At 39.3% G+C, this 23956-nt stretch overlaps 3 protein-coding genes across 4 annotated transcripts; all 3 read left to right on the top strand.

Annotated features, from left to right (window-relative positions):
- The first annotated feature begins 7678 nt into the window (after nucleotides 1–7678).
- On the top strand, nucleotides 7679–11263 carry LOC110898553. Of its 2 annotated transcripts, none has more exons than XM_022145345.2 (5): nucleotides 7679–8087; nucleotides 9320–9419; nucleotides 9769–9868; nucleotides 9944–10029; nucleotides 10705–11263. In XM_022145345.2, the coding sequence occupies exons 1-5, from the start codon at nucleotides 7865–7867 to the stop codon at nucleotides 11018–11020; spliced, it is 825 nt and encodes a 274-aa protein (XP_022001037.1). In that variant the 5' UTR covers nucleotides 7679–7864; the 3' UTR covers nucleotides 11021–11263. The 2 variants fall into 2 exon arrangements, with proteins under 2 accessions (XP_022001037.1, XP_035837943.1); XM_035982050.1 differs by having other exon boundaries at nucleotides 7938–8087; nucleotides 9286–9419.
- A 1496-nt stretch (nucleotides 11264–12759) lies between these two features.
- Nucleotides 12760–13636, top strand: LOC110898552 (ATP synthase subunit b', chloroplastic). The gene has a single exon (XM_022145344.2). The coding sequence runs from the start codon at nucleotides 12905–12907 to the stop codon at nucleotides 13538–13540; it is 636 nt and encodes a 211-aa protein (XP_022001036.1). The 5' UTR covers nucleotides 12760–12904; the 3' UTR covers nucleotides 13541–13636.
- Nucleotides 13637–16777: 3141 nt separating this feature from the next.
- LOC110898548 (probable LRR receptor-like serine/threonine-protein kinase At1g56130) lies at nucleotides 16778–23425 on the top strand. Its single transcript, XM_022145342.2, has 19 exons — nucleotides 16778–16989; nucleotides 17072–17228; nucleotides 17336–17407; nucleotides 17518–17589; nucleotides 17675–17746; nucleotides 17929–18000; nucleotides 18092–18163; nucleotides 18250–18321; nucleotides 18789–18860; nucleotides 18965–19036; nucleotides 19180–19251; nucleotides 19727–19798; nucleotides 19881–19949; nucleotides 20265–20330; nucleotides 20413–20457; nucleotides 20554–20618; nucleotides 21412–21788; nucleotides 22590–22785; nucleotides 23049–23425. The coding sequence occupies exons 1-19, from the start codon at nucleotides 16908–16910 to the stop codon at nucleotides 23234–23236; spliced, it is 1965 nt and encodes a 654-aa protein (XP_022001034.1). The 5' UTR covers nucleotides 16778–16907; the 3' UTR covers nucleotides 23237–23425.
- The last annotated feature ends 531 nt before the right edge of the window (nucleotides 23426–23956 follow it).

Below are 23956 nucleotides of genomic sequence, written 5' to 3'. Positions count from 1 at the left end.
ACAAAGAGAAAAACTCATGACAATTCTTTAAATCAGTCATTCGAGAGCCCTGAGTAAGGCTCCAGCGGGGGACATGAGGCAAATCATCACAAGCTGGGTTACCCCAGGAATCATCAGGATTATGTTCAAAGTGCGGGCTTCGCACAAAGCCAGAAGTGGCTCCACCTTCACCGGGAGGGCGTTTAGTGTAGATGGTTTGTTGCGGAGTAGTCTCACTAGACTCCATCTGCACCTCAACACCTTTACCCTTATCACCTCCAACATCTCCTCCAACATCACCCCCAGTCGCATCGCCTCCTTCAAACGTACCTTCAACAAACCCTTCACCACCACCCACGCTTGCATCAGCACCATCCCGCGGAGGGGTCAGACCAACAGTCCTCGACGGAGGAGAAGTAGGTGGAGTAATCCGAGAAATATCCGCCGCCCGAGGCTTCTTGCTAGTCTTGGATACTGCCATAAGACAACAATTAAAGAGCAATCCAAGGAAAGATACGACAAACGTACAATGAAAGAAAATTACCAGGAAGAGGAGCAGAGGCAGCATATATCTCCTCCAACAAATTCCCACGACCTCCACTAAACACGCCCAAATCAATCTCAGACTCCGAGGGCGCTGGGGGGACCTCTTTCTGAAGCTTTGCCTTCTTGGCAGCAAAAACAGCAGCAGCCTGCTCATCAAGGCGACGTTTGTGATCATCGAGAGCTTTCTTCTTCATGTGCTCAGATAAGGTAGCACCGTCATCAGGATCCGACTGTTGACTCTTTTCACCAACCCCTAAGCCAGACAACGTATCAGAAACTACCACATAACCTAGACAAGGATGAGGAGATGGTCGCTTACGAGAAGAACCAGCACCTTTACTCTCAGGCTTCTCCTCTCTCCTTCCAGATTTATCGGTCCGTGCCTTCTTTCTCGTCTCCAACTGGGCAGACGGATCAACAGATGCCTCCGCATCATCATCATCCCCAACAATTTCATGCACGGGGTCAGCAACACCACCAGGCGCGGTACCTGCACGCGCGTAATGAGAGGTTAGATCTCCAACATTCGGGTCAGAACTCCCACTAGAAAGGACGATAACTTCCTCTCGACCCGAATCGACAAAGTCATCCCAAACATCTTCACCTAGAACTTCATCAGCATATCTGCTCAGGCTTTCGTCGGTAGGACGCAAAAACCGACCCCGTATCTGCTCCAACCACGTCGGATGCCCATCAGCCTGGATAGCTTCAACCATGGCACCCGCTGATTTAGGGTCCAAGGCATTCAACAAACTGTAACCAACTGCAAAATGGCAACAAAAGTAAGGACACATAGTAAACATAAAGGGAAATAATCAAGTGGTAAGACAGGAAAGAACCATACATTTGCCCTTATGGCTGTACGCAGGTTGACCCAGCGGATGTTTGGGCACCTACAGCAAACTCATCCCTGCACCAACTAAAGCCATCTCATCAAGTTGAGAAATCGCAGTCGGCTTCGCAGTTATCCTCTTATACCAGTCTTGAGCACCATAGTTTGGAAGAACATCCACCTTAGGGATCCCTTGACTCACTTGCCGATATAACATATCTGTTGGAATCACACCACGACGGATATAAAAAAACTTTTGTTTCCAGTCATGGATGCCCTTTAACGGCACAGAACACACCGGAGCAACCCCTGACCTAGCTTGAAAAGAGTAAAAGCCGCTGGTATACGTAACGCTGTAGAAAACGTTAAACATCTCAAAAGTAGGATCAACACGGTAAGACCTACAGACGAATTCGAAATGGGTAATCCGAGGAAGCCCAATCGCATTTATTTGAGAAATATGGAGCCCATAACCCCTCAACACAGCAGCAGTGAACTTCGTAATCGGCAACCTAAAATTGCCTTCCCGGAAATAAGCAACATATAACGGGATAAAACCCGGAGGGGCATCCAATGCAGTAGACCCAGGAGGAGGGTACTGAGCTCCCCACTCGGAACGGAAGTTCATCCCCCTCACAAGGTTCTGAAATTCCTCCTCCTTCCAGTTAATAACGGCTTGGTCTGGACCAGGAGGAGCCCTACCTCTATGCTTCCTTTTCTTCTGAGTTGGATTCTTCTCAGCCATGATAAAGGTCAAGAAGAAGATGGTTTGGACTCAAGAAAATGTGAAAGATAGAAAAACACAGGAGGAGGATAGAGAGAAAATCACACTTAGAATTCAAGAATGAAGGAAGAAAGGGGTAACCGTCCCCTATTTATACCCATCGCATTTAATGCGATGGATAGTGGACCGTCAGGAAACAGGAAAAGCACCCAATAGATGACCGACACGTCACAGGAGAGAGAAGATGTCGGCTCGTTTTTCGGGAAGCATGGGCGACAGGGTCTGCTGATGTGACAGAAAGTCACTGCAAAAGCAACTGTTCACCTCCGAAAAGACAGGGACGTTAGACGGTCACACCAAACACTTCCCCATAACCACCAAACCTCCAACAGAAGGAAACACAAAAGGGCCAAAACCCATGCGGCATGCGTCCATTTGGCTCACTTTTTCAAAGGCCAAAACCCATGCGGCATGCGTCCATTTGGCTCACTTTTTCAAGAAGGCAAAACCCATGCGGCATGCGCCCATTTGGCTCACTTTTTTCAAGAGAGCCAAAACCCATGCGGCATGCGTCCATTTGGCTCACTTTTTCAAAGGCCAAAACCCATGCGGCATGCGTCCATTTGGCTCAGTTTTTCAAAGGCCAAAACCCATGCGGCATGCGTCCATTTGGCTCAGTTTTTCAAAGGCCAAAACCCATGCGGCATGCGTCCATTTGGCTCACTTTTTCAAAGGCCAAAACCCATGCGGCATGCGTCCATTTGGCTCACTTTTTCAAAGGCCAAAACCCATGTGGCATGCGTCCATTTGGCTCACTTTTTCAAGAGGCCAAAACCCATGCGGCATGCTTCCATTTGGCTCACTTTATATGAACCAACTTCAACGCGACGCATGGAGATCATAACTCTCATAAGTCCAAAATCCCTCCTAGACGATTAACTCAACTAGAAGGCACACTGGACTGGGGGGACTTGAAGAGGTATGGTCCCAATTCCCTGCCTACATGGCAGGGACCACACCACTTTTGTGCACACAAGGCATCCATGTCACCAGAACATTCTAAAAGCTTCCAGAAGACATTTAGGCGGTTCACAGCTGGCATCAAAGATGCTTTGCCCAACATAAAGGACAACACGTGTCACCATTGACAGAAGGCCACATAGGTCTGCGACAATCCAGGGAGCAGGGCTGACATGACCAGTACGAGGTACCCAGCACAAGCGAATACAAGGACGCCACGTGTACCACTACACCCTTCACGACAGAGCAGACCAAGAGGATATTCCCCTTAGTCGGACAGCTGGCGCGCACCCACAGCTGGCACAACTGCTTCCTCCTTCTTCACCCGCCGGCTATAAATAGGACCCTTCATCATTCAGGTTGAGGATCTTGGCTCTCTTTACTCACTCTATACACACACTGTTTTATTCCTCTCGGAGCAGTACTTATTCTCACGCCGGAGCCTGGTTAAGAGGGAAAACCCCTTTCCCCCCTCTTAACGAGACTAACGGTGTTTACTGTTTTGCAGATCTCAGGTCACCGATACGAGTAAGAGAAGAGGTTGAACCCCATAAGTGAAACAACCCTCTTGGTTATCCTTGTGTTAACCATTGTTTCAACAGGTATCAATATATAATTAGTTTAAATTCCCACTACATAAGTCAACTATTTAATTAGTATGTGAGGTAAAGTTTATAATATTTCATCTTTACATTATCGTCAAGATTAAAAAAAAGATAGAAGGAAAACTCTTGCTGATGTTCAAGATCTTCCATATTCTTAGAAGGTTCTTCCAGGATCACAAGTTGTGCCTTTGACTTTAAGTTTCAGTACACCAGGTGTCCATTTCTCAGTTTTGGAACCAACCCAAGTCTTTAGAAGGCTCAAGCAAACTTTGCCATTGTGATAAAGATTCCGATTAATTCTTAGGCCACCAAAATGATAGTGCACTTGCTGAAAAGAATTGTATAACATATCATATTAAAAACACTTTTATACAGTTGATAAATAAATTGCTGCATGAAGTTACCATACTGTCCCAATCCAAAGAAGAGCTACACTAAAAAATTTTCGAAACAAGCCTTGGAATCTGGAAAGAATCCTTCGAGGACAACAGACACTTTGAAAAAATGAAGGAATTGTTGAGTTATCAATCGGGCTTATCTTTTTTTTGGGGGGTTTGAAAGGGAGGGCCGTACTGACCAATCAAAGCGAGAAATGGTACCACTTCAAAACTAACCGGATTACAAGGGTTTTCCCGCCGCAACGCGCGGATGGGTAACCCCTAGTTTAGTCAATAGCCCAATATTTTTCTTGGCACCTAGCAAACCTATTTAGTCACTAGTGTTAAATACAGTCCTAAGAATTGTTTTTGAGGGGCCATTTACACTCATTTATCAAAACTTATTGCATGTATATCACCAAGTCTAGGTAAACGGGTGGATTAACCAGGTCAACAAACATAACGAGACGTTTTGAAAGAGCTTGGTTTGGATTGAGTCTGTGTTTATTATAAAAATGGGCTCTAGTTGAAATGTATCGTTTTGAAAAAAAAGTATCAAAATGGGTCTACCCATTATGTATATTTGTTATAATAGTGGCTAGTAGCGACGACGGACAAAGGTGGTGGTGTGTGGTGGGACAATGGAGGTGGGGCAACAACGGATGTGGGAGTGGTAGAAGCGACATTGGTGTTGACGTCATGTTGAATGGTGGGGGCAACATTGGTTATGGCAGTTAGGACAAACGTGTATGCGACAACGGTGAAGGTGGGGTGGTGACATCGGTGGTGGTCATTGTAGTTGTGGCAAAGGCAGTGATTACCATGGTGGCGACAGAGTTGGTTGTGGCAGTTGTGACGATGGTGTCTACAACGGTGATACATGGTGGGAGTTAGGATAGTGATGGTGGTGGCCACAACAATGGTTGAATTGGAGTTGGTGAATGTGGTGATAGCGGGCGATGGTAATTAGTAGGTGGTGGCGATATATAGTGGTGGTGGGTGGTAGTGACATAATTTGACCCCTTTTGAATTAGCTGGTTTTTATAGATAATAGATTTAACCCAATTTGAACAATTATACATTGAGTGACCCAAACCAGCTCATTTATAAAAAAAATAAAAAAACTCCCAAAATATACCAAGTATCATACTCAATTTGATCTTTCAACTATCATGCTCACATCTCTTCTATTAAAGTAAAGGTGAGCATCAGTCGATCTGATTATTAACCAATCATATTTTCATAACCGATCGTTTCAAAATCTAACTGTAGTTCCGTTTTAGGTAAAACGAACCATCAACTAGGGATGGCAATCAAACCCGAACCCGTTGGGTAAACCCGAAACTCGACAAATTTGGGACGGATTTGGGGTCGGTTAATCGGGTTTGGGAATAGTTTTTATTTTTTTCTGTGGATTTGGGACGGGTTTGGGATTTCGTGATATACCCTTTTATCCGACCCAATTATCCGATAAAGTGTACCCGTTTACCCGATTCTATACCCGATATAATTTTTTTTATATTATTAAATATGTATATATACGATATCCGTATACATTGTAGTTAATTGATATATATTTTATAATGACAATACAAAATGTAACCGGTTAGTAGTTACCGAATAAATACCCAATGGGTTTTGAGATGAGTATTTCCAACGAGTAATCTTTTTAAATTAACGGGTTTAACCGAAACCCGTGGGTTTACTCGATACCCGATGGGTATTTAACCGCTAGAAACCCGACGGGTTTTGGAACAGGTTTGGGACAAACTTATCTAACCGGGTTTAGGTTTGGGATTACCTAAACCCGACCAGGGGCGGACCTACCCTTTGGCCAGGGTGGGCGGCCGCACCCATTGAAAAAAAAAATTAGTGTATATTTTAGGCAAAAAAAAAAAAAAAAACCCGATCACACCCTTTGAAAATATTGTTGAACATCTCATCCGCACCCCCAGCAAATAATTTCTGGGTCCACCACTGAACCCGACCCATTGCATCCCTACCATCAACACCATAATAAAGTTGTTAAAATAGTAAATAAACCATCGTGTGATATTATTATCATGAATAAAATAAAATGGTAACACAACATATGGCTAATCCACTAATAACTATATGAGTAAATTGCCATTTTAGTCTCTGAATTTTTTCTAAATTTGCCATTGTAGTCCAAATAGTTTTTTTTTGCATCTGAGTCCCTGACTTTTCCCTTTTGTTGCCATTTTGATCACATACACTAACTCCATCCAAAAACTCCATCTTTAACCAGGGGTATTTTGGGGATTTTCATTTTAAATGTTTTCAATTGTCATTTTGATCCAATTCCAAAAAATCAAAAAAATTCCAAAAAATCAAAAAAATTCCAAAAAATTCTAAAAAATAATAAAAATTATAAAAAATCATAAAAATTATAAAAAATCCGTTTCGGCGCGAACCGTTTCGAACCCGAACCGTTTCGAGCTGAACCGTTTCGACGCGAACCGTTTCGACCCGTACCGTTTCGACCCAAACCGTTTCGACGCGAACCGTTTCGACCCATACCGTTTCGACCCGAACCGTTTCGAGCCGAACCGTTTCGACGCGAACCGTTTCGACCTGTACCGTTTCGAGCTGAACCGTTTCGAGCTGAACCGTTTCGACGTGAACCGTTTCGAGCCGAACCGTTTCGAGCCGAACCGTTTCGACGCGAACCGTTTCGAGCTGAACTGTTTCGACGCGAACCGTTTCGACCCGTACCGTTTCGACCCGTACGGTTTCGACCCGAACCGTTTCGAGCTGAATCGTTTCAACGCGAACCGTGCCTCGAAACGGTACGGGTCGAAACGGTTCGCGTCGAAACGGTACGGGTCGAAACGGTTCGCGTCGAAACGGTTCAGCTTGAAACGGTTCAGTTCGAAACGGTTCAGCTAGAAACGGTTCGGTTCGAAACGGTTCGCGTCGAAACGGTACGGGTCGAAACGGTTCGCGTCGAAAAGGTTCAGCTCGAAACGGTACGGGTCGAAACGGTTCGCGTCGAAACGGTTCAGCTCAAAACGGTACGGGTCGAAACGGTTCGCGTCGAAACGGTTCAGCTCGAAACGGTTCGGGTCGAAACGGTACTGGTCGAAACGGTTCGCGTCGAAACGGCTCAGCTCGAAACGGTTCGGGTCGAAACGGTTCGGGTCGAAACGGTACGGGTCGAAACGGTTCGCGTCGAAACGGTTCAGCTTGAAACGGTTCGGGTCGAAATGGTACAGGTCAAAACGGTTCGCGTCGAAACGGTTAAGCTCGAAACGGTTCGCACCGAAACGGATTTTTTGTATTTTTTTTAGAATTTTTTAGAATTTTATAATTTTTATTATTTTTTAGAATTTTTTTGATTATTTGGAATTGGATCAAAATGGCAATTGAAAACATTTAAAATGAAAATCCCCAACATACCCCTGGTTAAAGATGGAGTTAGTGTATGTGATCAAAATGGCAACAAAAAGGAAAAATTAGGGACGCAGAGGCAAAAAAAAACTATTTGAACTAAAATGACAAATTTGGACAAAACTCCGGGACTAAAATGGCAATTTACTCTAACTATATTAAGAAACCGTCAAATTCCATTCTCAATAAAAGTCGCAGCGAAATAAGTAAACAAACGAACGAACCCTTGTTTCTCCCTCCCGCCATATCCAAACAGAACAATCACTATCCATTTTCCACATCCTATCCATTAATTCACATTGATTTATTATCAATTTCTCCATCAATTCATCATAATCTGATCCATTGATAATTAATTTCTACTTAAGAAATGCGACATTCATCGAACCAGGTACCGGACGATGATGGCGGTTGTTCTAATTTAGGTTATAATAATCGTAAGGTTCGATTTCAAACGTCGCCGTTTATGACCGCAAGCTCTTTTCCTCCGTTGTTGCCTGATAAACGAAGCTATTGGAAGCGTGTTTCGTTTGGAAGATTCTCCTCTCAACCCATCGGACTCTCTGTTCTTAAATTAGATGGATCCACCTTTGGTAATTTAATTTAATACAACTTTTTTCTTTTTTTGCTTTTTGAAAGAATTGGAAAGAAGAATAAAACGGTGAATGATATTCTTTTATTTAAACGTGATCTTCTATTGGGTGTCAATCGTTGGTGGGTTGAAATTGTGCCCATATTACTCGTGTCAATGATTTCAACCTTAATACGCACACACATAAATCGGGGTTATTTCGAACACAATCTGTTTAACCCATTTTTTTTACAATGAGCCATACATGTTGACGGGTTATAAGTGGGTTGTTGGGTTGTAAGCAGGTAATCGTTAACGTGTTTAATAGTGAGTATGAGTGTGATAAGTAGGGGTGTTCTTCGGGTTTCGGGTTTTTCGGGTCGGATTGTTCTGGTTTTCGGCTAGGAAAAAGTGACCCGATAACCAAACCATTTAAAGTTCGGGTTGGTCAGGTTCGGGTTATTTGGGTTAGTTCGGGTTGGGTTGTTCGGTTTTCGGGTTTTGATGTAATATTAAAAAAATATCTTTTTTACAAAATATAATTAAAATTCATCATGCTACTTTAAAAAATATCATCAAAATTAAAACAATATTTGACAATATGATATGATAATGTTCAAAAGTGTTAAATTATAATGTTTCAGATACCAAAAACTCTAAACGGAAACACATCTAGCAAAAAAAGACATTAAATGTTCGGGTTTTTTCGGGTTTTGGATGTTAGGTTTATCGGGTCGGGTTGATCAGGTTTTTGGCTAGGAAAAAGTGACCCGAAAGCCGACCCATTTAAGGTTCGGGTTGGTCGGGTTCCGGTTTTTCGGGTATTCTCTAATTCGGGTTAAGGTGGCTTCGGCTTCGGGTCGGATTTCGGGTTTCGGATAAATATGAACAGCCCTAGTGATATAAGTAGATAATATGGTGTGACAAAACTAACATTATTATGACTTACCGTGTAAAATGGAAAACGGAAAAACAAAAATAAAACTATGAAAGTTTTTTTTTTTTCTAAATAATTAAATGGGTTAACGGGTCAATCCGTTTTTCATACAGTTCAACCCAAACTGTTTTTAAAACTACTCAAACCCGAACACGACCCATTTATTAAACAGATCGTGTTAGTTGACTCAAAGTCTGTTTTTTCTCTGTCGTGTTTGGGTCGTGTCAAGAATTGTCATCCCTATATAGCAGATAGTAAGCTCTTCTAACGCATTTATTTAAAGGAATCATGGATGATGATCCGTGTGTGTGATTCAGATATTATTGTTACGAAGAAAGCGACCGTCGCTAAACTGAAACAAGCAGTTGAGGATGCTTTCAGTCATTTGCATACACAAGGAGATTGCTGGATTTCATGGTATGCACATTTATATATCCTCTCTATATTGCCAAGCCTTAACCGTTGGGTGTCAGCCCAGTGGCCACCTACCCCCACTTTAATCCGGCTCGAGGACCCTGTGAGGTCACGGGTTCGAAACCTGGTAACCCCAGGCTCTTCAGTTCCCCTCGAGTTGGTAGGGGTTTCTCCGCCAGGCAGCGTTGTCGGGTCCCTAGCTTGGGAAGTGGGATCACTTCCGTGGTCGGGGGTACCGTGCATCTACCCTTTTTTAAAAAGTTAAGTTAGATAGGATAATAGTATGATCTGGTATGATTTACTGTACTGTTGTACAAATCACCTCATTTTATAAAGTTGATTGAGTCTGCAGGCCACATGTATGGGGGAATTTCTGTCTATGCTTTGAGCACATGAAGCTCCTTCGTGACCGTGATCCTATTGCACGATATGGGATCAAGAACGGTGATCAGGTGAGCATACGAAATCGAATTGTGCATATACATATGGTGTGTTTCTAAGCATCGATGTTGGTTTTTATTGAACAGCTTCAGTTTGTTCGACATACGCCTATCTACACTATTGCAGGGGAAACATCAGTGGAGAACAGTTGCGGCCCAGATGATTGCGAGGGGTAAGCTTTCTATCGATTACATATGACAGTTTTAGCCCATTTATACGAAACAGTCTATTGGGGTTGTATTTTATTTATCGATTATGGGTAGGGTCAGACGGATAAAATAGAATAAATAGCTATCAAGGAAACGGGTCAAATGGGTCCGGTTGAAAGGAGTCAAATGATTTTGTCAACTGGCATAACAAGATGTACTTCATATTTAACAGAAAAAAAAAGAGTAAACTGCCATTTTGGTCCCTGTGGTTTGGTCACTTTTGCCACTTTAGTCCAAAACTCAAACTTTTTGCATCTGGGTCCCTGTGGTTTCAGTTTTATTGCCATTTTGGTCCAAAAATGAAATCAGGTCATATTTGTCTTATAAAATTCTGCTATTTTGTCATTTTCCACATGCGCAAAATGATCATTTCTTTTTTATAAATAAATACCATATTTTATAAGACAAATATGACCTGATTTGCCCCTGAGGAAAATGACAAAATTGCATGATTTTATAAGACAAATATGACCTGGTTTCATTTTTGGACCAAAATGGCAATAAAACTGAAACCACAGGGACCCAGATGCAAAAAGTTTGAGTTTTGGACTAAAGTGGCAAAAGTGACCAAACCACAGGGACCAAAATGGCAGTTTACTCGAAAAAAAAAATGAACTAAGTTTCGAAACTTTTAATAGGTCATCAAGCACATCATATTTGTGTGGCGACATGAAAAAGAAGCAAAATCTTGTGAAAAATGAAGTTAGTGAAGGCTATAAAGGTTTCGATGCTAGTAAGAAGTATACAATGAGAGGGTTGCTTTCAGACCGAAGACAAGAAGGCCCGACAAAGAGAAATTATCGTGTTGTAAGACTTGGGCGACCGTTGCCATGTGATGATGAAAACAGCAACAAAAGGAAAGAGATTTCATGCAGATTGGATACATATTCATGCGGCTCGTTTTGTGACTATGTTGGAGGTTTTGGTTATCCGACGGGCTATTGTTTGAAGTAATGTTGCGGGTTTTTCACTACCTGAACCACCAAAGATTATCTTTTAATTTGAATAAATGTGATCAAGCAGTGCAATGTCAACAGTTTACTGCTTTTGAGCTATGCTTGCAATGATATAGCAAAAGCATCATGTCCCTTTTTGAAAATGTTAGATGAATGGTAATATGATATCACCCGAATGTCGGATATGTAAATAATTCGTAAAAGCGAGTATCCTATATTATATAATCTATTGAGGTGTTAATCATGTTGGGTTGGTGAGTTAAAGAAATTTCAGGTTGATGGGTTGAATAGTTGAACCTTAACCTAGACACATAAAAATCATGTTCTGTTTTTTGTCGTGTTTCGAGTTGACCCATTTGATGTGAATGTTAGTAATAGCTTGTGACTTGGTAACAATTTAAGCAACAATGACTCTAACCAAATGAACTTTATTTGTAATTGTTTTAATTTTTTCTTTAACGGGTCACACATCATCTATCATGTTTCTAAATCTACAACACATTTGTCTCCTATGAGTCTTGAACCCATCATACACACGGAGATAGACACATTTCCTACACAGCCTGATATCGCTAAGCCATGTCTTTTGTTTCCGTTACTTATCTCCCACTACCAATTAACAAAGCCGGGTTTATATATTTAGCTCAAAATCAAAGGCACTAATCGAAGAAAAATTACAAAGTGAAAGTATCAAAATTTAATATTAACAATTTTAAATAGGCTTAAAACATTTAAAATCTAAGCAAGAACATTTATAAAGAAAAACCCTGAACTTTTAGTGACTCAACATATGAACATGTTTATATTGTTTGAATTGATCTCTTTAACAAATAAGTTATATCAGTCACTCTAAAACCTAAAACTTTATTATTGATATTATGAATTTATAATTTAAAGTAAAGTGCTATTTGCATTATTGTGGTTTATGGACGAGATTAACTTGCATCCCTATTTTCAAAATCTCGCATTCTGAGCCTTGGTGGTTTACGTTTCCTAACACAATGCGTCATTCTGAGCCTTGGTGGTTTACGAAACTAGACTAGCAAGGAGCTAGGCTAGTCTGCGACAAACAACCTCTTATAGCAGTTAACTCTAAAATTTGTTTTTTTTATCAGCTCGCGTTTTGATCCGTGTTATTATAAGTTTACAATTTTAATTTCTCAACACAAATTCACATAGAATTTGATATAGGGTGTTCAAATGAATTGAATCTGTCGTTTTTCCAAGTTAATCTAATTGAATTAATGACCCCAACTTTCACCAATTGGTAGATAGCATTCCTAACTTTCAATTTGTATGACACCACTCTCAACTTTCAACTTATTGCCTGATAGCACTCCCAAATTAACCCAGTTTGCGAACATCAACTTCCACGTCACCAAACCAGTGCCACGTTAGAGAAAAAAAAAAACCAAGTCAGATGCCACGTTAGCGACCACCTCAGCTGCCACATCATCAAAAAAATACCAAGTCAACACACAAGTTCCACATCAGTGAAAAACTAACTGGGTTAAAGTTCAGTTAGTTTGAGAGTGTTATCAGTCAATAACTTAAAAAAGTTGAAACTTATGTGGCGTAAATCGAAAGTTATGAGTGCTATCTGGCAACCGATGAATGTTAAAGTTATTTAAATCCAATATCCGTTTAATTTTTAAAGTGAAATGACAATTTTGGACATAGAGATCTAGTTCACTTCTGATTTTCCATTTTTGTTAGCAAAAATGATAACCTCATATCATTTTGTGTGGCAGAGAATGCTAGAACAAGATAAGCCAGCCATATTCCTCTCATCATCTCCCAATCTCTACACACTCAATCAACAACACTCACACAACCACCACCACCACAACCAGTTCTCTCAACTCTGCATTCTTCATCCACAATGGCTAACATGATCATGGCCTCTTCCAAAACCCTAATCACCTCCCCACCCACCCCCAAATCAACCCCCACCCCCATCCCCTCCCTTACCACCCTCACTCCCAAATTCTCCTTCTCCATCCCTCCCAAAACCCTAACCATTGCCACCACCATCGCCACCACCCTCGCCGCCACACCCCTCCCCTCCCTCGCCGAAGAATTCGAAAAAGCACAACTCTTCGACTTCGACCTAACCCTCCCAATCATCGCCGCAGAGTTCCTCTTCCTCATGTTCACACTCGACAAACTATATTACTCACCTTTAGGCAACTTCATGGACAAGCGAGACGCGGAAATCAAGGAGAAGTTGAGTAGCGTGAAGGACACGTCAACGGAGGTGAAGCAGCTGGAGGAGCAGGCGGCGGCGGTGATGAGGGCGGCGCGGGCGGAGATATCGGCGGCGTTGAATAAGATGAAGAAGGAGACGGCGGCGGAGGTGGATGCGAAGCTGGCGGAGGGAAGGAAGAAGGTGGAGGCGGAGTTGCAGGAGGCGTTGGGGAACTTGGAGAAGCAGAAGGAAGAGACGATTAAGAGTTTGGATTCGCAGATTGCTGCTTTGAGTCAGGAGATTGTTAACAAGGTCCTTCCTGTTCAATAATTTGTGTAATCTTTTCGGATTCGGGTTTGGATTCGGATTATATTTGTAATGAAGTTGTTATTACTTGTGAAATAATATTTTTGGTTTGGTTTGGTTTGGTTGTAAAAATCCCGACTAAGACTCTGATTAGTCGTCGATTAATCGCTAGTCTGAGGTTCACTGAGTAATTTTTATCTAATTGGCTAATTAATCAGTGGCAGTTAGGGGGGTGCAAACCAGCCGAGTCCGAGTTCGAGCTCGTTTAACATATGAAAGCTCAAGCTCGGCTCAATTCGAGCTTTATTTCTAAAGCTCGAGCTCGGCTCGAAGGTAATTTTTCAAGTTTGAGCTCGGCTCGTTTAGTATTTATTAATTTAATTTATATTAGTTATAATTATTATTATGCATATAATTTAGTTATTTTTTTATATTTATATAAATGGTAATTATTATTATATAAATATATGTTTAATATATTAATAAAAAAATATATAAACAGAAAGCTCGATTAGGCTCGCTAGCCGGCTTGAGCTCGATAAGCAAAGCTCGGGCTCGGGTTCGTTTACTAAACGAGCTTGTTTTTAGGCTCGGGCTCGAGCTCGAGCTCGTTTAAGCTCGGCTCGTTCGAGCTTTTTTTCGAGCCGAGCTCGAGTAGCTCGCGAGTAGCTCAGCTAGTTTGCACCCCTAGTGGCAGTCTAGTGATTTTGGCCAGATTCTTGACCAAAAGTTGTAAATTCCCGCAATTAATTCTATCTATTTGAAAATATGGATTGAAGAAGGTGTTAAAACATGTTTACTTAAAAAAATACATGTACAAATGTGTATGTATACATATAGAACCTCAATCCGGTTAATCACGATTAATTCCTATTAATCCTGATTAATCAGTAGTCGATACCCCACCAGCCGACTAGCGCCTAGCGATTGTATGAAATGCTAGTCGATACCTTACCAGCCGACTAGCGCCTAGCGATTGTATGGAATAAGTGATTAGTTTAAGTTATGAGATAAAACATGTTTTAAGGAAATAACTAAATAAGTATGAAATTGAACTAAGCATGGATCCTCTGGCTAAACATGTTTGTGGTTTCAGCTTGACATTGATCACAACTGGATTTGGATTAAACCGAAACGTATTCACACCCCTAGGGTATGGGGGCGCCTTCGTGATGGGAATTGGGTTCGTCGGGTTCATTTGGTACACCGTCACGATTAGATCTTGGATTCTTGGTGTGAACCGGGATGAATTTTTTGGCTGGTGAACCCGAGAGTGATACTAAAGAAGCATGTGGGAAAAGGGTTAGAAATTGGGTTCGGTTAAGTGAGAACACTGTGACGATCGAATCAGGTTCAAAAGGGTTGCAATGAGGAGTCACTCCAGGGTTGGTTGATTTGGGTTCGTCGGGTTCATCAAGTAACACCGCCTCTCGCACCCTAATAAGCACCACCCCAGCTGTTTGATAAAACATAAAAGTACCCAATGAGAGTTTCTTGTAGCTTTGATAAAACATATTTCAATCTTTCAGATTTTGACATAAATGATAAATACCCCATCTATTTAAGTTGTGATATAAACACATTTAAAAACTAAGGGGCTGTTTGTTTACCTCTTAATGAGACCTCTTATTGGTTCAGCACTTAATGGTTCAGACTGTTTGTTTCACGAGCAGATGTCTGAATGGTTCAGACATTTGCCTCTGAATGGTTAAGATTTATACAAAGTCTGAATGGTTAAGACATCTAATCTGAATTGGTCAGACATTTGCCTCTGAACGGTTAAGCATTATACAGGCTCTTAATGGTTCAGACCTCTTACTGGTTCAGCACTTAATGGTTCAAACATCTTACTGGTTCAGCACTTAACCATTTAGATGTTGCCAAACGGCCTCTAAGCGTAAAGTTAAATGTCAAATGAAACACCAGTCACTTGGCTAAACGTGTTCGATTTGAAGCTGAGCAAACCGAGTTTAGACTAAATCAAAACTCGCAAATTCTTGTTATGTTGTACAGAAATTGAAATTTGCACCCCCACAACTGTTTGATTAAAGTATCCAATGAGAGTTTCTGGTGGCTTTTGATGTCACTCAATCAGTAAATGCTAAAAATCAGCTTTCCTGTCATCAGGTTTTAAATAACTTATAAAAAGATGTTATAAAAGCAATTATTGTTCCATAATATCTGATGTTAAATTCTAGTGGAAACAACTATGACTATGACCTTTAGTTAAATTAATCTTGTATTTTAGTGTTTTCATAGGCCGGCAGTCCTTATGTTTTGTCAATTCGTCTTCAGTCCTCCTCTACCAAATTTTTAATTTCAACTGGTTGCAGTTTAAAAAAAGTAGAAAACTTCCTGTCACCTCTCTCTTTTGGTGTATAGCGTATTATACATGCTTCGCTGCAAGCGTTTTCTTTTGACCCCGGAAAAGTCAACGCCAAAGAACGAACGAGACATAATAAACATCATTCTTATGCGTCGTACATTTCGTCAAGAATGTGGGCAGAAAATATTAAATAGTTGAGTTTGGACCAAAACATCATAAAGAAATTCTGCAGGATAGTGAATATTGTAGGGCTAAAATTTTAGGTAATGAAAAGACACATAATTCATATGAAGAATACAGTCAAGATTAAAAATAGAGTAAACTGCCATTTTGGTCCATGAGGTTTTGTCACTTTTGGCACTTTAGTCCAAAACTTAAACCTTTTAAATCTGGGTCCCTGTGGTTTCACGTTTATTATTTTGGTCCAAAAATGAAATCAGCTGATATTTGGCTAATAAAATCCTGCTATTTTGTCCTTTTCCTAAGGGGGAAATGATCATATAATTTTATTATAACACATTATTAATTAAATTAATGAAATCAACTGATATTTGACCATTTTGCCTCTGAGGAAAAGGACAAAATAACAGGATTTTATTAGCCAAATATCAGCTGATTTCATTTTTGGACCAAAATGGCAATAAAAGTGAAACCACAGGGACCCAGATTTAAAAGGTTTGAGTTTTAAACTAAAGTGTCAAAAGTGACCAAACCTCAGAAACCAAAATGGCAGTTTACTCTTAAAAATAAATACACACTTAACTTCCATTTCAATGGCTCCCTGTTAGCCACTTGCTGTTGAAAAATGACTAAATTATTAAAGAAAAAAAATGATAGGATGATGTCAACTTGACCAAGTCAAACACTTGTTTGTCTCATTGTCTTTGTGTGTTTGTAGGCCTTTCTTTTGGGTTCACACCCTTGTACCATATGCATTAGACATTAGACCTCTCAAACACAATACACACACACATATATATATGTGTATGTATGTATATATATAGATGAAGAATAACATGGCTTAGTGTATGTTCATTAGTTGGAAGTTTAAAGCTGAGCTTAATTATGGGAATTCTGAGCTTCTGTTTCTTAGTTTTATCCATGAACGAACTAGTTTCGGGTCAAATAACGACCGAACCCAGTGAAGGTCCGTGTGTGTGAAGTATTTGGTTCGTAACACTGACTCGTTAGCAAAATTTCTAATATAATTATCTGTGTCCTGATCATAGTGGCTGCTATCAACAAGCTGATAGATTACTGGGGTTTGAAGTCAAAGCTGAATATAACTATTGATCCATGCACCGCGGACGCACCATGGGCTCCAGTGTCCGCAAACCCACGGGTCGCTTGCGATTGTGCAGCCAACATCTGCCATATAACTCACTTGTCAGTTTTTTTTTTCGCTTTGCAACTTCTACTGTAATAATAAAAGATTTGATATTGATTATTTATTTATTTATTTATTTATTTATTTATTCGGTTGTTTCGTGCAGGAAGATATATGCTTTGGACATTTCTGGTGAACTCCCACAAGAACTGTTTCAACTTACAGAGCTTATGGACTTGTGAGAGACTAATAACTTTTAGTTGAAAATGAGTTTATTTGACCTCGAAAAGTCAAAAGTCAGACTATACGTGACCCGATGATGTAACTTTGAACGTTAAATTGGCGCAGGAACCTCGGGCAGAACATACTAAGTGGCTCTATCCCTCCGGAAATAGGAAACTTGCTCAAAATGCAATATTTGTTAGTAAATCTAAATCCCATCTTAAACCTGTTCCGGCTCTAAATTAAGCATTTAACTTAATGTTAGAGTAATTTTAATCTACAGGAGTCTTGGCATTAACAATTTTAGTGGTCGCGTGCCTGTGGAGTTTGGCAAGCTTACCAAGTTGAAATCCTTGTTAGTAAAAATCTTTGATTATCAAAACACTTTTTAAGTTCTTTTTTTTTATAACATAATTACATATTTTTATTTCATCCGTTTGCGTCTAGTTGGTCCAAGTATGAGTCTGCTAGCTTTTGGATCAGCTCCGTGTCACGTTTTATATTTTATATTTATTTTCTTGTTTTACCGCCATTCAGAAGCTTCAGTTCAAACAACTTTAATGGACCCTTGCCTGTTGACTTAGGAAAGTTGACCTCCTTAGAGCAACTGTAAGTATATTCATCTTGTTTCATGGGTTAAATCTGTAAACTCGTATATGAAATTACTAGGATTTGATTTTATATGATATTGGTCAATTAGGTACATAGACAGCAGTGGAGTTAGCGGGCCGATTCCTCAAGAACTATCAAACTTGAAATCCCTTCACACTGTGTAACATAATGATTCCATAAAATTTTTTAATCTTTTTAGCATGAGAATATTGTATTTTGTTTTAACAATTTTTTTCTTAACAACAGGTGGGCATCAGACAACGGTTTTACTGGAAAGCTTCCGGAGTTTTTTGGAACTTTTACAAATCTTACAACATTGTAAGCAGGACTAGCATATATATATATATATATATATATATATATATAGATTGAGGATCCTGTACATTAATCCAGAAGTGTGAGAAGTGTATTATAACACTATATAACACCATATAAACACGGTATAACACTATGTAATTCCATATAACACCATATAACACTATGTAACACTATATAACAAATATAACACTATAGTTTGTCTGATAGCATGTCTATGATAGATGTATATTGTTATATATTGTTATATAGTGTTACATAGTGTTATATGGTGTTACATATTGTTATACGGTGTTTATATGGTGTTATATAGTGTTATATATAGTGTTATAATACACTTCTCACACTTCTTACACTTCTGGATTAATGTACAGGATCCTTACCCTATATATATATATATATATATATGTATATATTTTGTTTATGGAAGTTTAGTTTCTTGGTAATGGATTTTGGTTAGTGTTCTTCAGGAGACTTGAAGGAACAAATCTCGAAGGCCCGATTCCCAGCAGTTATGCTGCTTTGACTAAACTCGAAGACCTGTAAGATTATTCAGCAGTTTTGTAAAACTCATAAATATTTAAGGATTTAAGTGATCATATGTTAATATAATCCAGTCTATTTATACATTTCTTTTTTTGTATAGGCGAATTGGTGATCTCAGTGGTGAAGATTCGACCCTTGATTTCCTGGTTAACTTGGCAAGCCTCTCAATTCTGTATGATTTTTTACTTAGCTTTTCGGTTTTCACTGCACATAAATGCAAAAAGTAGTGTTTTTAACTTTTTTTCGTATTCGTTTTTGTACTAAATTAGTGAAAGTTTAAGGAATATATGATGTAACTCGAGTATCGTCTTGTAGTTCATTGAGAAGCTCCCGAGTAAGTGGTGAAATTCCGCCACAAATTGGCACGTTTCCTAACTTACAATCCCTGTAAGTTCCCTTCTATACTTGTAACTATTAACACATTAATTTGTTTGCATAAACAGTATTGAATGCGTTTTAGCTAGACTTTGAGAATGGCTTTCGACCCGTTTGAGTGTGTACCCGTTAATCACGTTCCCATATTACCTTTTTTTTAATTGGCCCATTTGATAAGTAAACGGGTCTAAATTGCCACCTCTAGTACTTTGCACCGTATGCCAAATGCAATGCCTGTGGTAGCAGTGGCGAAGCTTGACGTTTTCGACAGGGGGGTCGAAAACGTATATACAAAAAAAAATTCTATAGAACCGGGGGGTCGAAAACGTATATACCCAAAAATTTATATACGAAAACTACATATATAACACCAACGAGCGAAAAGTTCGGGGGTTGGGCGCCCCTCCCGGCCCCTTCAAAGCTACAACAATGTGTGGTAGGATCTTAATCTAGTCTCATGTTCTTGATTTTTGAAAATCTTTTGAAGGGACTTGAGCTTCAACAAGTTAACAGGCAGCATACCGAACACTTTCCAAGACTCACAATCGTTGCATTTCTTGTAAGTCTATCAATCTTTGTCACATTAAACCGTCTCATATAATCGATTATTGTACTAACTCATGAATTATATGAGTTTTCAGATATCTTGGAAGCAATATGTTAACGGGGGAGATCCCGTCAAATATCATAACTCCACAGCTCCGGGCATTGTAAGCTCCTAAGTTGTGTTTTCGGTTACCTTTACGCTTTCTTATATTTATGAGTAAATTACAAAAATCGTCATTTATGTATTTATGTATGTCACTTATTGTAAACTGTGTCCTTTGTCTTCAATAATTACAGAAAACATACTCGATGTTTGCAAACCCTTGCAAGTTATGTCCTTTAGCCCTAACTCAGTTAGTTTTTGTGGTTAAATCTGACCAAATGGACCCCACATGAGTTTGCAATAAGTGACATACATAAAGGACGATTTTTGTAATTTACTCTATATTTATCTGTTTTTTGTTATGATCTTGCGACAGAGATATATCATTTAACTCCATCACCGGGAACTTGCCTGCTAATTTCGCCAAAATTGAACGGTCATTGTGAGTTTAACAACATTTTATATTTTTATTCATTTGAATATTTAAACTTTTTCAAAAACATAAATATATACTATTTTTACAGGAATGTTGTAGGAACTTTGGTGAATGGAGATGGCTTACTAGACGGGTATACCACGTTTTATATAAAATTTCGCGGTGTTCTACATTTTCTTGGACTTTTACGTCAAACGGCCTAACTTTTTTAAACTAAAAACCGGTGCAGGAAGGCGTCTGAGATCTCACGATGCCTTTTGAATGATAACAAGTGCATAGAAAAGGTTCCAATCAGTAAGTTTTACTGAACATAATTCATTAAATCGTCTATATTGAATAGTTTGACTTCCAAGGTCAAATCGTACAAGTTATATGGTCAAATTCGATTACTAGAGCTTTGATGCTTTCACTTTCTCACACTTATTATCTTGTTATGAACTTAAATTTAAGAGTAAAGTACACGGATAGTCCCTGTGATCAACCAAATTTTTGGATTTAGTCCCTAGTTTTTCAAAAGTATTCGGATGGTCCATGTGGTTTGCACTTCGTAACGTATTTAGTCCCCAACTTTTGCCAAAAGTACACGGATGGTCCCTATGATCAACCAAATTTTTGGATTTAGTCCCTAGTTTTTCAAAAGTATTCGGATGGTCCATGTGGTTTGCACTTTGTAACGTATTTAGTCCCCAACTTTTGCCAAAAGTTCACGGATGGTCCCTGGGGTTTGCACTTTGTAACGCATTTAGTCCCCAATGTTTAGTGACTAAATGCGTTACAAAGTGTACAAAGTGCATACCACAGGGACTATTCATGTACTTCTGGCAAAAGTTGGGGACTAAATGCGTTACAAAGTCAGGGACCATCCATGTACTTTAAAAAAGCTAGGGACTAAGTCCGAAATTTTGGTTAACCAGAGGGACCATTTGTGTAATTAGTAAACCACTGGGACCAAGTTTGCAATTTTCACAAACCACAGGGACCAACCAAGCATTTAACTCTTACAAACATAAAACTTTGAAGAATTCATGTCAATTTTCAAGTTGAAAATCAGTTTGTTTGACTTCAAGTATTTGACTTTACTATGCAGATTCTTTCGCTATCAAATGTGGTGGCTCGCAACAAATATCTTCCTACCGTATTACCTTTGATGATGATTCAGAAATCCTAGGGGCTTCATCGATCTACACGAGTTCTAATAACCATTGGGCGGTAAGCAACACGGGTAGTTTCATATCCAACCCGAACGGGCCTCAATATACAACACAAACCGCTTCTCAAATCACGGGTACTTTAGACTCTGAGTTATATAAAACAGCAAGAGTCTCGCCAAACTCGTTAAGGTATTATGGGCTGGGGTTGAGAAATGGAAGATATAATGTTGAACTTCATTTTTCTGAAATACAAATGGATGATTCTGAGTCGTGGAGAGGCCTTGGAAAACGCTTATTCGACATTTATATCCAGGTACATATTCTTTGCTATAAAGTATAAAATAGCAGTGGCAAAACGGTCGAAAGTCTAAACGGGCCTGGGTCAAAACAGGTATTGTTTTTTTGTAAGGGTCAAAATAGGTCTCGTTGACTCCAGACACATTTTGTACAAATTTTTTATAAAATATTAGTGAGCTAAATATAATTACAAAAAGTTTGAAAATGTTACATGAGATTTTATGCATTAAAATACACAATTTTGGATACTTTTGACCAATATGGATTGTTTTTGTATAAGCAAATTTTTAAACAGTTTGGCCCGTTAGACCATGTGTAGTGGTGCACATGAATAATGCCCCCACCCATGGGCATTGTGCGACACGTGTCATCCCAGTCAGCAAATGGGCATTACGGGCGTTTTTCACAAATAGGCGTAGTGGGATAATGCCCAATAATGCCCCATTAATGATTACCCAATTATATAAAAAAATAAAAGTAAACTAAACTAAAAATTAGGTGGAATATTCTTATTGGCCAAAATGGAAATGAGAATGCATGCAATGGCGTGATTACAAAAACGCCAAAACCATTTTCTGCTCGGAACACGCCACAAAACGCCGCCCCGTAATGGGCTTTGGGCGTGATTAGGCGTTTTTTTTGAATTTTTTTTATAAAAAACGCCCCACTACGGGGGGTCTTAGAGATACGCATATTCCAAATCAACCTAAATGGGTCGAAATTGCCACCTCTGCTATGAGCAAAAGATTTTTCCTTCTTGAACGGGTTTGGTACATGTTAAATTTTTGTTAAATTTTTGATGGATCAATTGGAAAAGGGTGAAAGAGTTGTGCAAGATTTCAACATAAAGGAAGAAGCATACGGGGTGAAACGAGCTTTGGTGAAACTGTTTGAAGCCAACGTAACAAACGCTAATATCGACATTCATTTTAAGTGGGCCGGGAAAGGAACTTGCTGCATTCCGGTTCAAAGCACTTTTGGCCCGTTGGTCTCAGCTATATATGTTTCTCAAGGTTAGTTTCCCCCTTCATTTCGGGTTAGCTTTATAATAATAATATTGTATTACTAATTGTCAACAAAATAACTAATAATGTTATACAAAAGCGTTTTGGGTCAACCCAGCCCGTTTTGACACGTGTCAACAATATAACTTGTTTTAAAAAGACTCGTCAACCCACCCGACCAGTCCAATTTTCCACATCTAGCCCCCCCCCCCCCCCAATTTTTTGATAAATGTTAAGTTTATGTAACAATATAATCTTGTTTTATTTGCTAGTCTCCACCTTTTCGGGTTCATCCAACGGTAACAAGAAGCAACTCGGAAGAATTGTTGGACTAACACTTGGAGTTGTCGCCGGGCTGTTTATCGCAGCATCCGTTTTTTACTTATGGTGGGTAAAGAAGACACCAGAACATATACGTGTCGGTTCAGACTCTCCCAAGAAAAACCTAAATTCTACTTAGGTAGTTTTGTGTAAACCTTAAGCAACCACAACTTGGGTTTCTAGCTTATGTTTCTCATTGTTATATCTTCTACATGTTGTTCCAGTTTGTATCTTTGTGTTAATGTTGGGAACTTGTGTGTAATATGTCTATAAGAAACTCATATAAATAATGAGTTAAAATAAATAAAAAAAGTTTGAAGTGTAATTATACTATATAAATGTGTTAGAACTTTTTGTTTAAAACTGATATGTAAATGTCAAGTCTTTTGTGCACATTTGTGCTTAAGGTAATAACGTTATCGAAAATATGTAGTAAAAGTGACATATATCGTATCATTTTTAACTAACGGGTATATCTGATACCCAATGAATAATTACCCGATGCATACCCAATAGGTATTGGACTGTATATGGTATACAATTTTACCATCCCGTGAATATGGGACTTGGATTATCAATACCTGTTCCAAACTCATCACATTGCCATCGTTGTGAACTTGAATACGAGTGAACATAATTTATAGAGTAAACTGCAATTTTACCCCCTGAGGTTATGTAATAACTCTTATTAAAATCCATAATTAGGATGATAATTAGTCAATCAGAAAACCCTAATTGAGACACCCAAGTAATTCTGCACTAACCCTAAAATTTTCAGAACAATTGGAATTAGGATCAGGGCCCCTAAAACTCAAGGGGGGTAAATCCTAGTGATGATTATCACCAAATTTTCGTTGTA

Source organism: Helianthus annuus, chromosome 13 (assembly GCF_002127325.2).
Source record: "Helianthus annuus cultivar XRQ/B chromosome 13, HanXRQr2.0-SUNRISE, whole genome shotgun sequence".
Lineage (NCBI taxonomy): Eukaryota > Viridiplantae > Streptophyta > Magnoliopsida > Asterales > Asteraceae > Helianthus > Helianthus annuus.
This window is presented reverse-complemented; position numbering and strand designations above follow the sequence as displayed.

What these genes read in the sequence shown, in the direction of transcription:
- LOC110898553 (XM_022145345.2), top strand. Translation starts at nt 7,865, where the DNA reads ATGCGACATTCATCGAACCAGGTACCGGACGATGATGGCGGTTGTTCT. An exon ending in ATTAGATGGATCCACCTTTG is followed by an intron (nt 8,088 to 9,319) that starts GTAATTTAATTT and finishes TGTGTGATTCAG; the next exon opens with ATATTATTGTTACGAAGAAA. An exon ending in GGCCCAGATGATTGCGAGGG is followed by an intron (nt 10,030 to 10,704) that starts GTAAGCTTTCTA and finishes AACTTTTAATAG; the next exon opens with GTCATCAAGCACATCATATT.
- LOC110898552 (XM_022145344.2), top strand. Translation starts at nt 12,905, where the DNA reads ATGGCTAACATGATCATGGCCTCTTCCAAAACCCTAATCACCTCCCCA.
- LOC110898548 (XM_022145342.2), top strand. Translation starts at nt 16,908, where the DNA reads ATGGGAATTCTGAGCTTCTGTTTCTTAGTTTTATCCATGAACGAACTA. An exon ending in TTTACAAATCTTACAACATT is followed by an intron (nt 18,322 to 18,788) that starts GTAAGCAGGACT and finishes AGTGTTCTTCAG; the next exon opens with GAGACTTGAAGGAACAAATC. An exon ending in TTGGCAAGCCTCTCAATTCT is followed by an intron (nt 19,037 to 19,179) that starts GTATGATTTTTT and finishes ATCGTCTTGTAG; the next exon opens with TTCATTGAGAAGCTCCCGAG.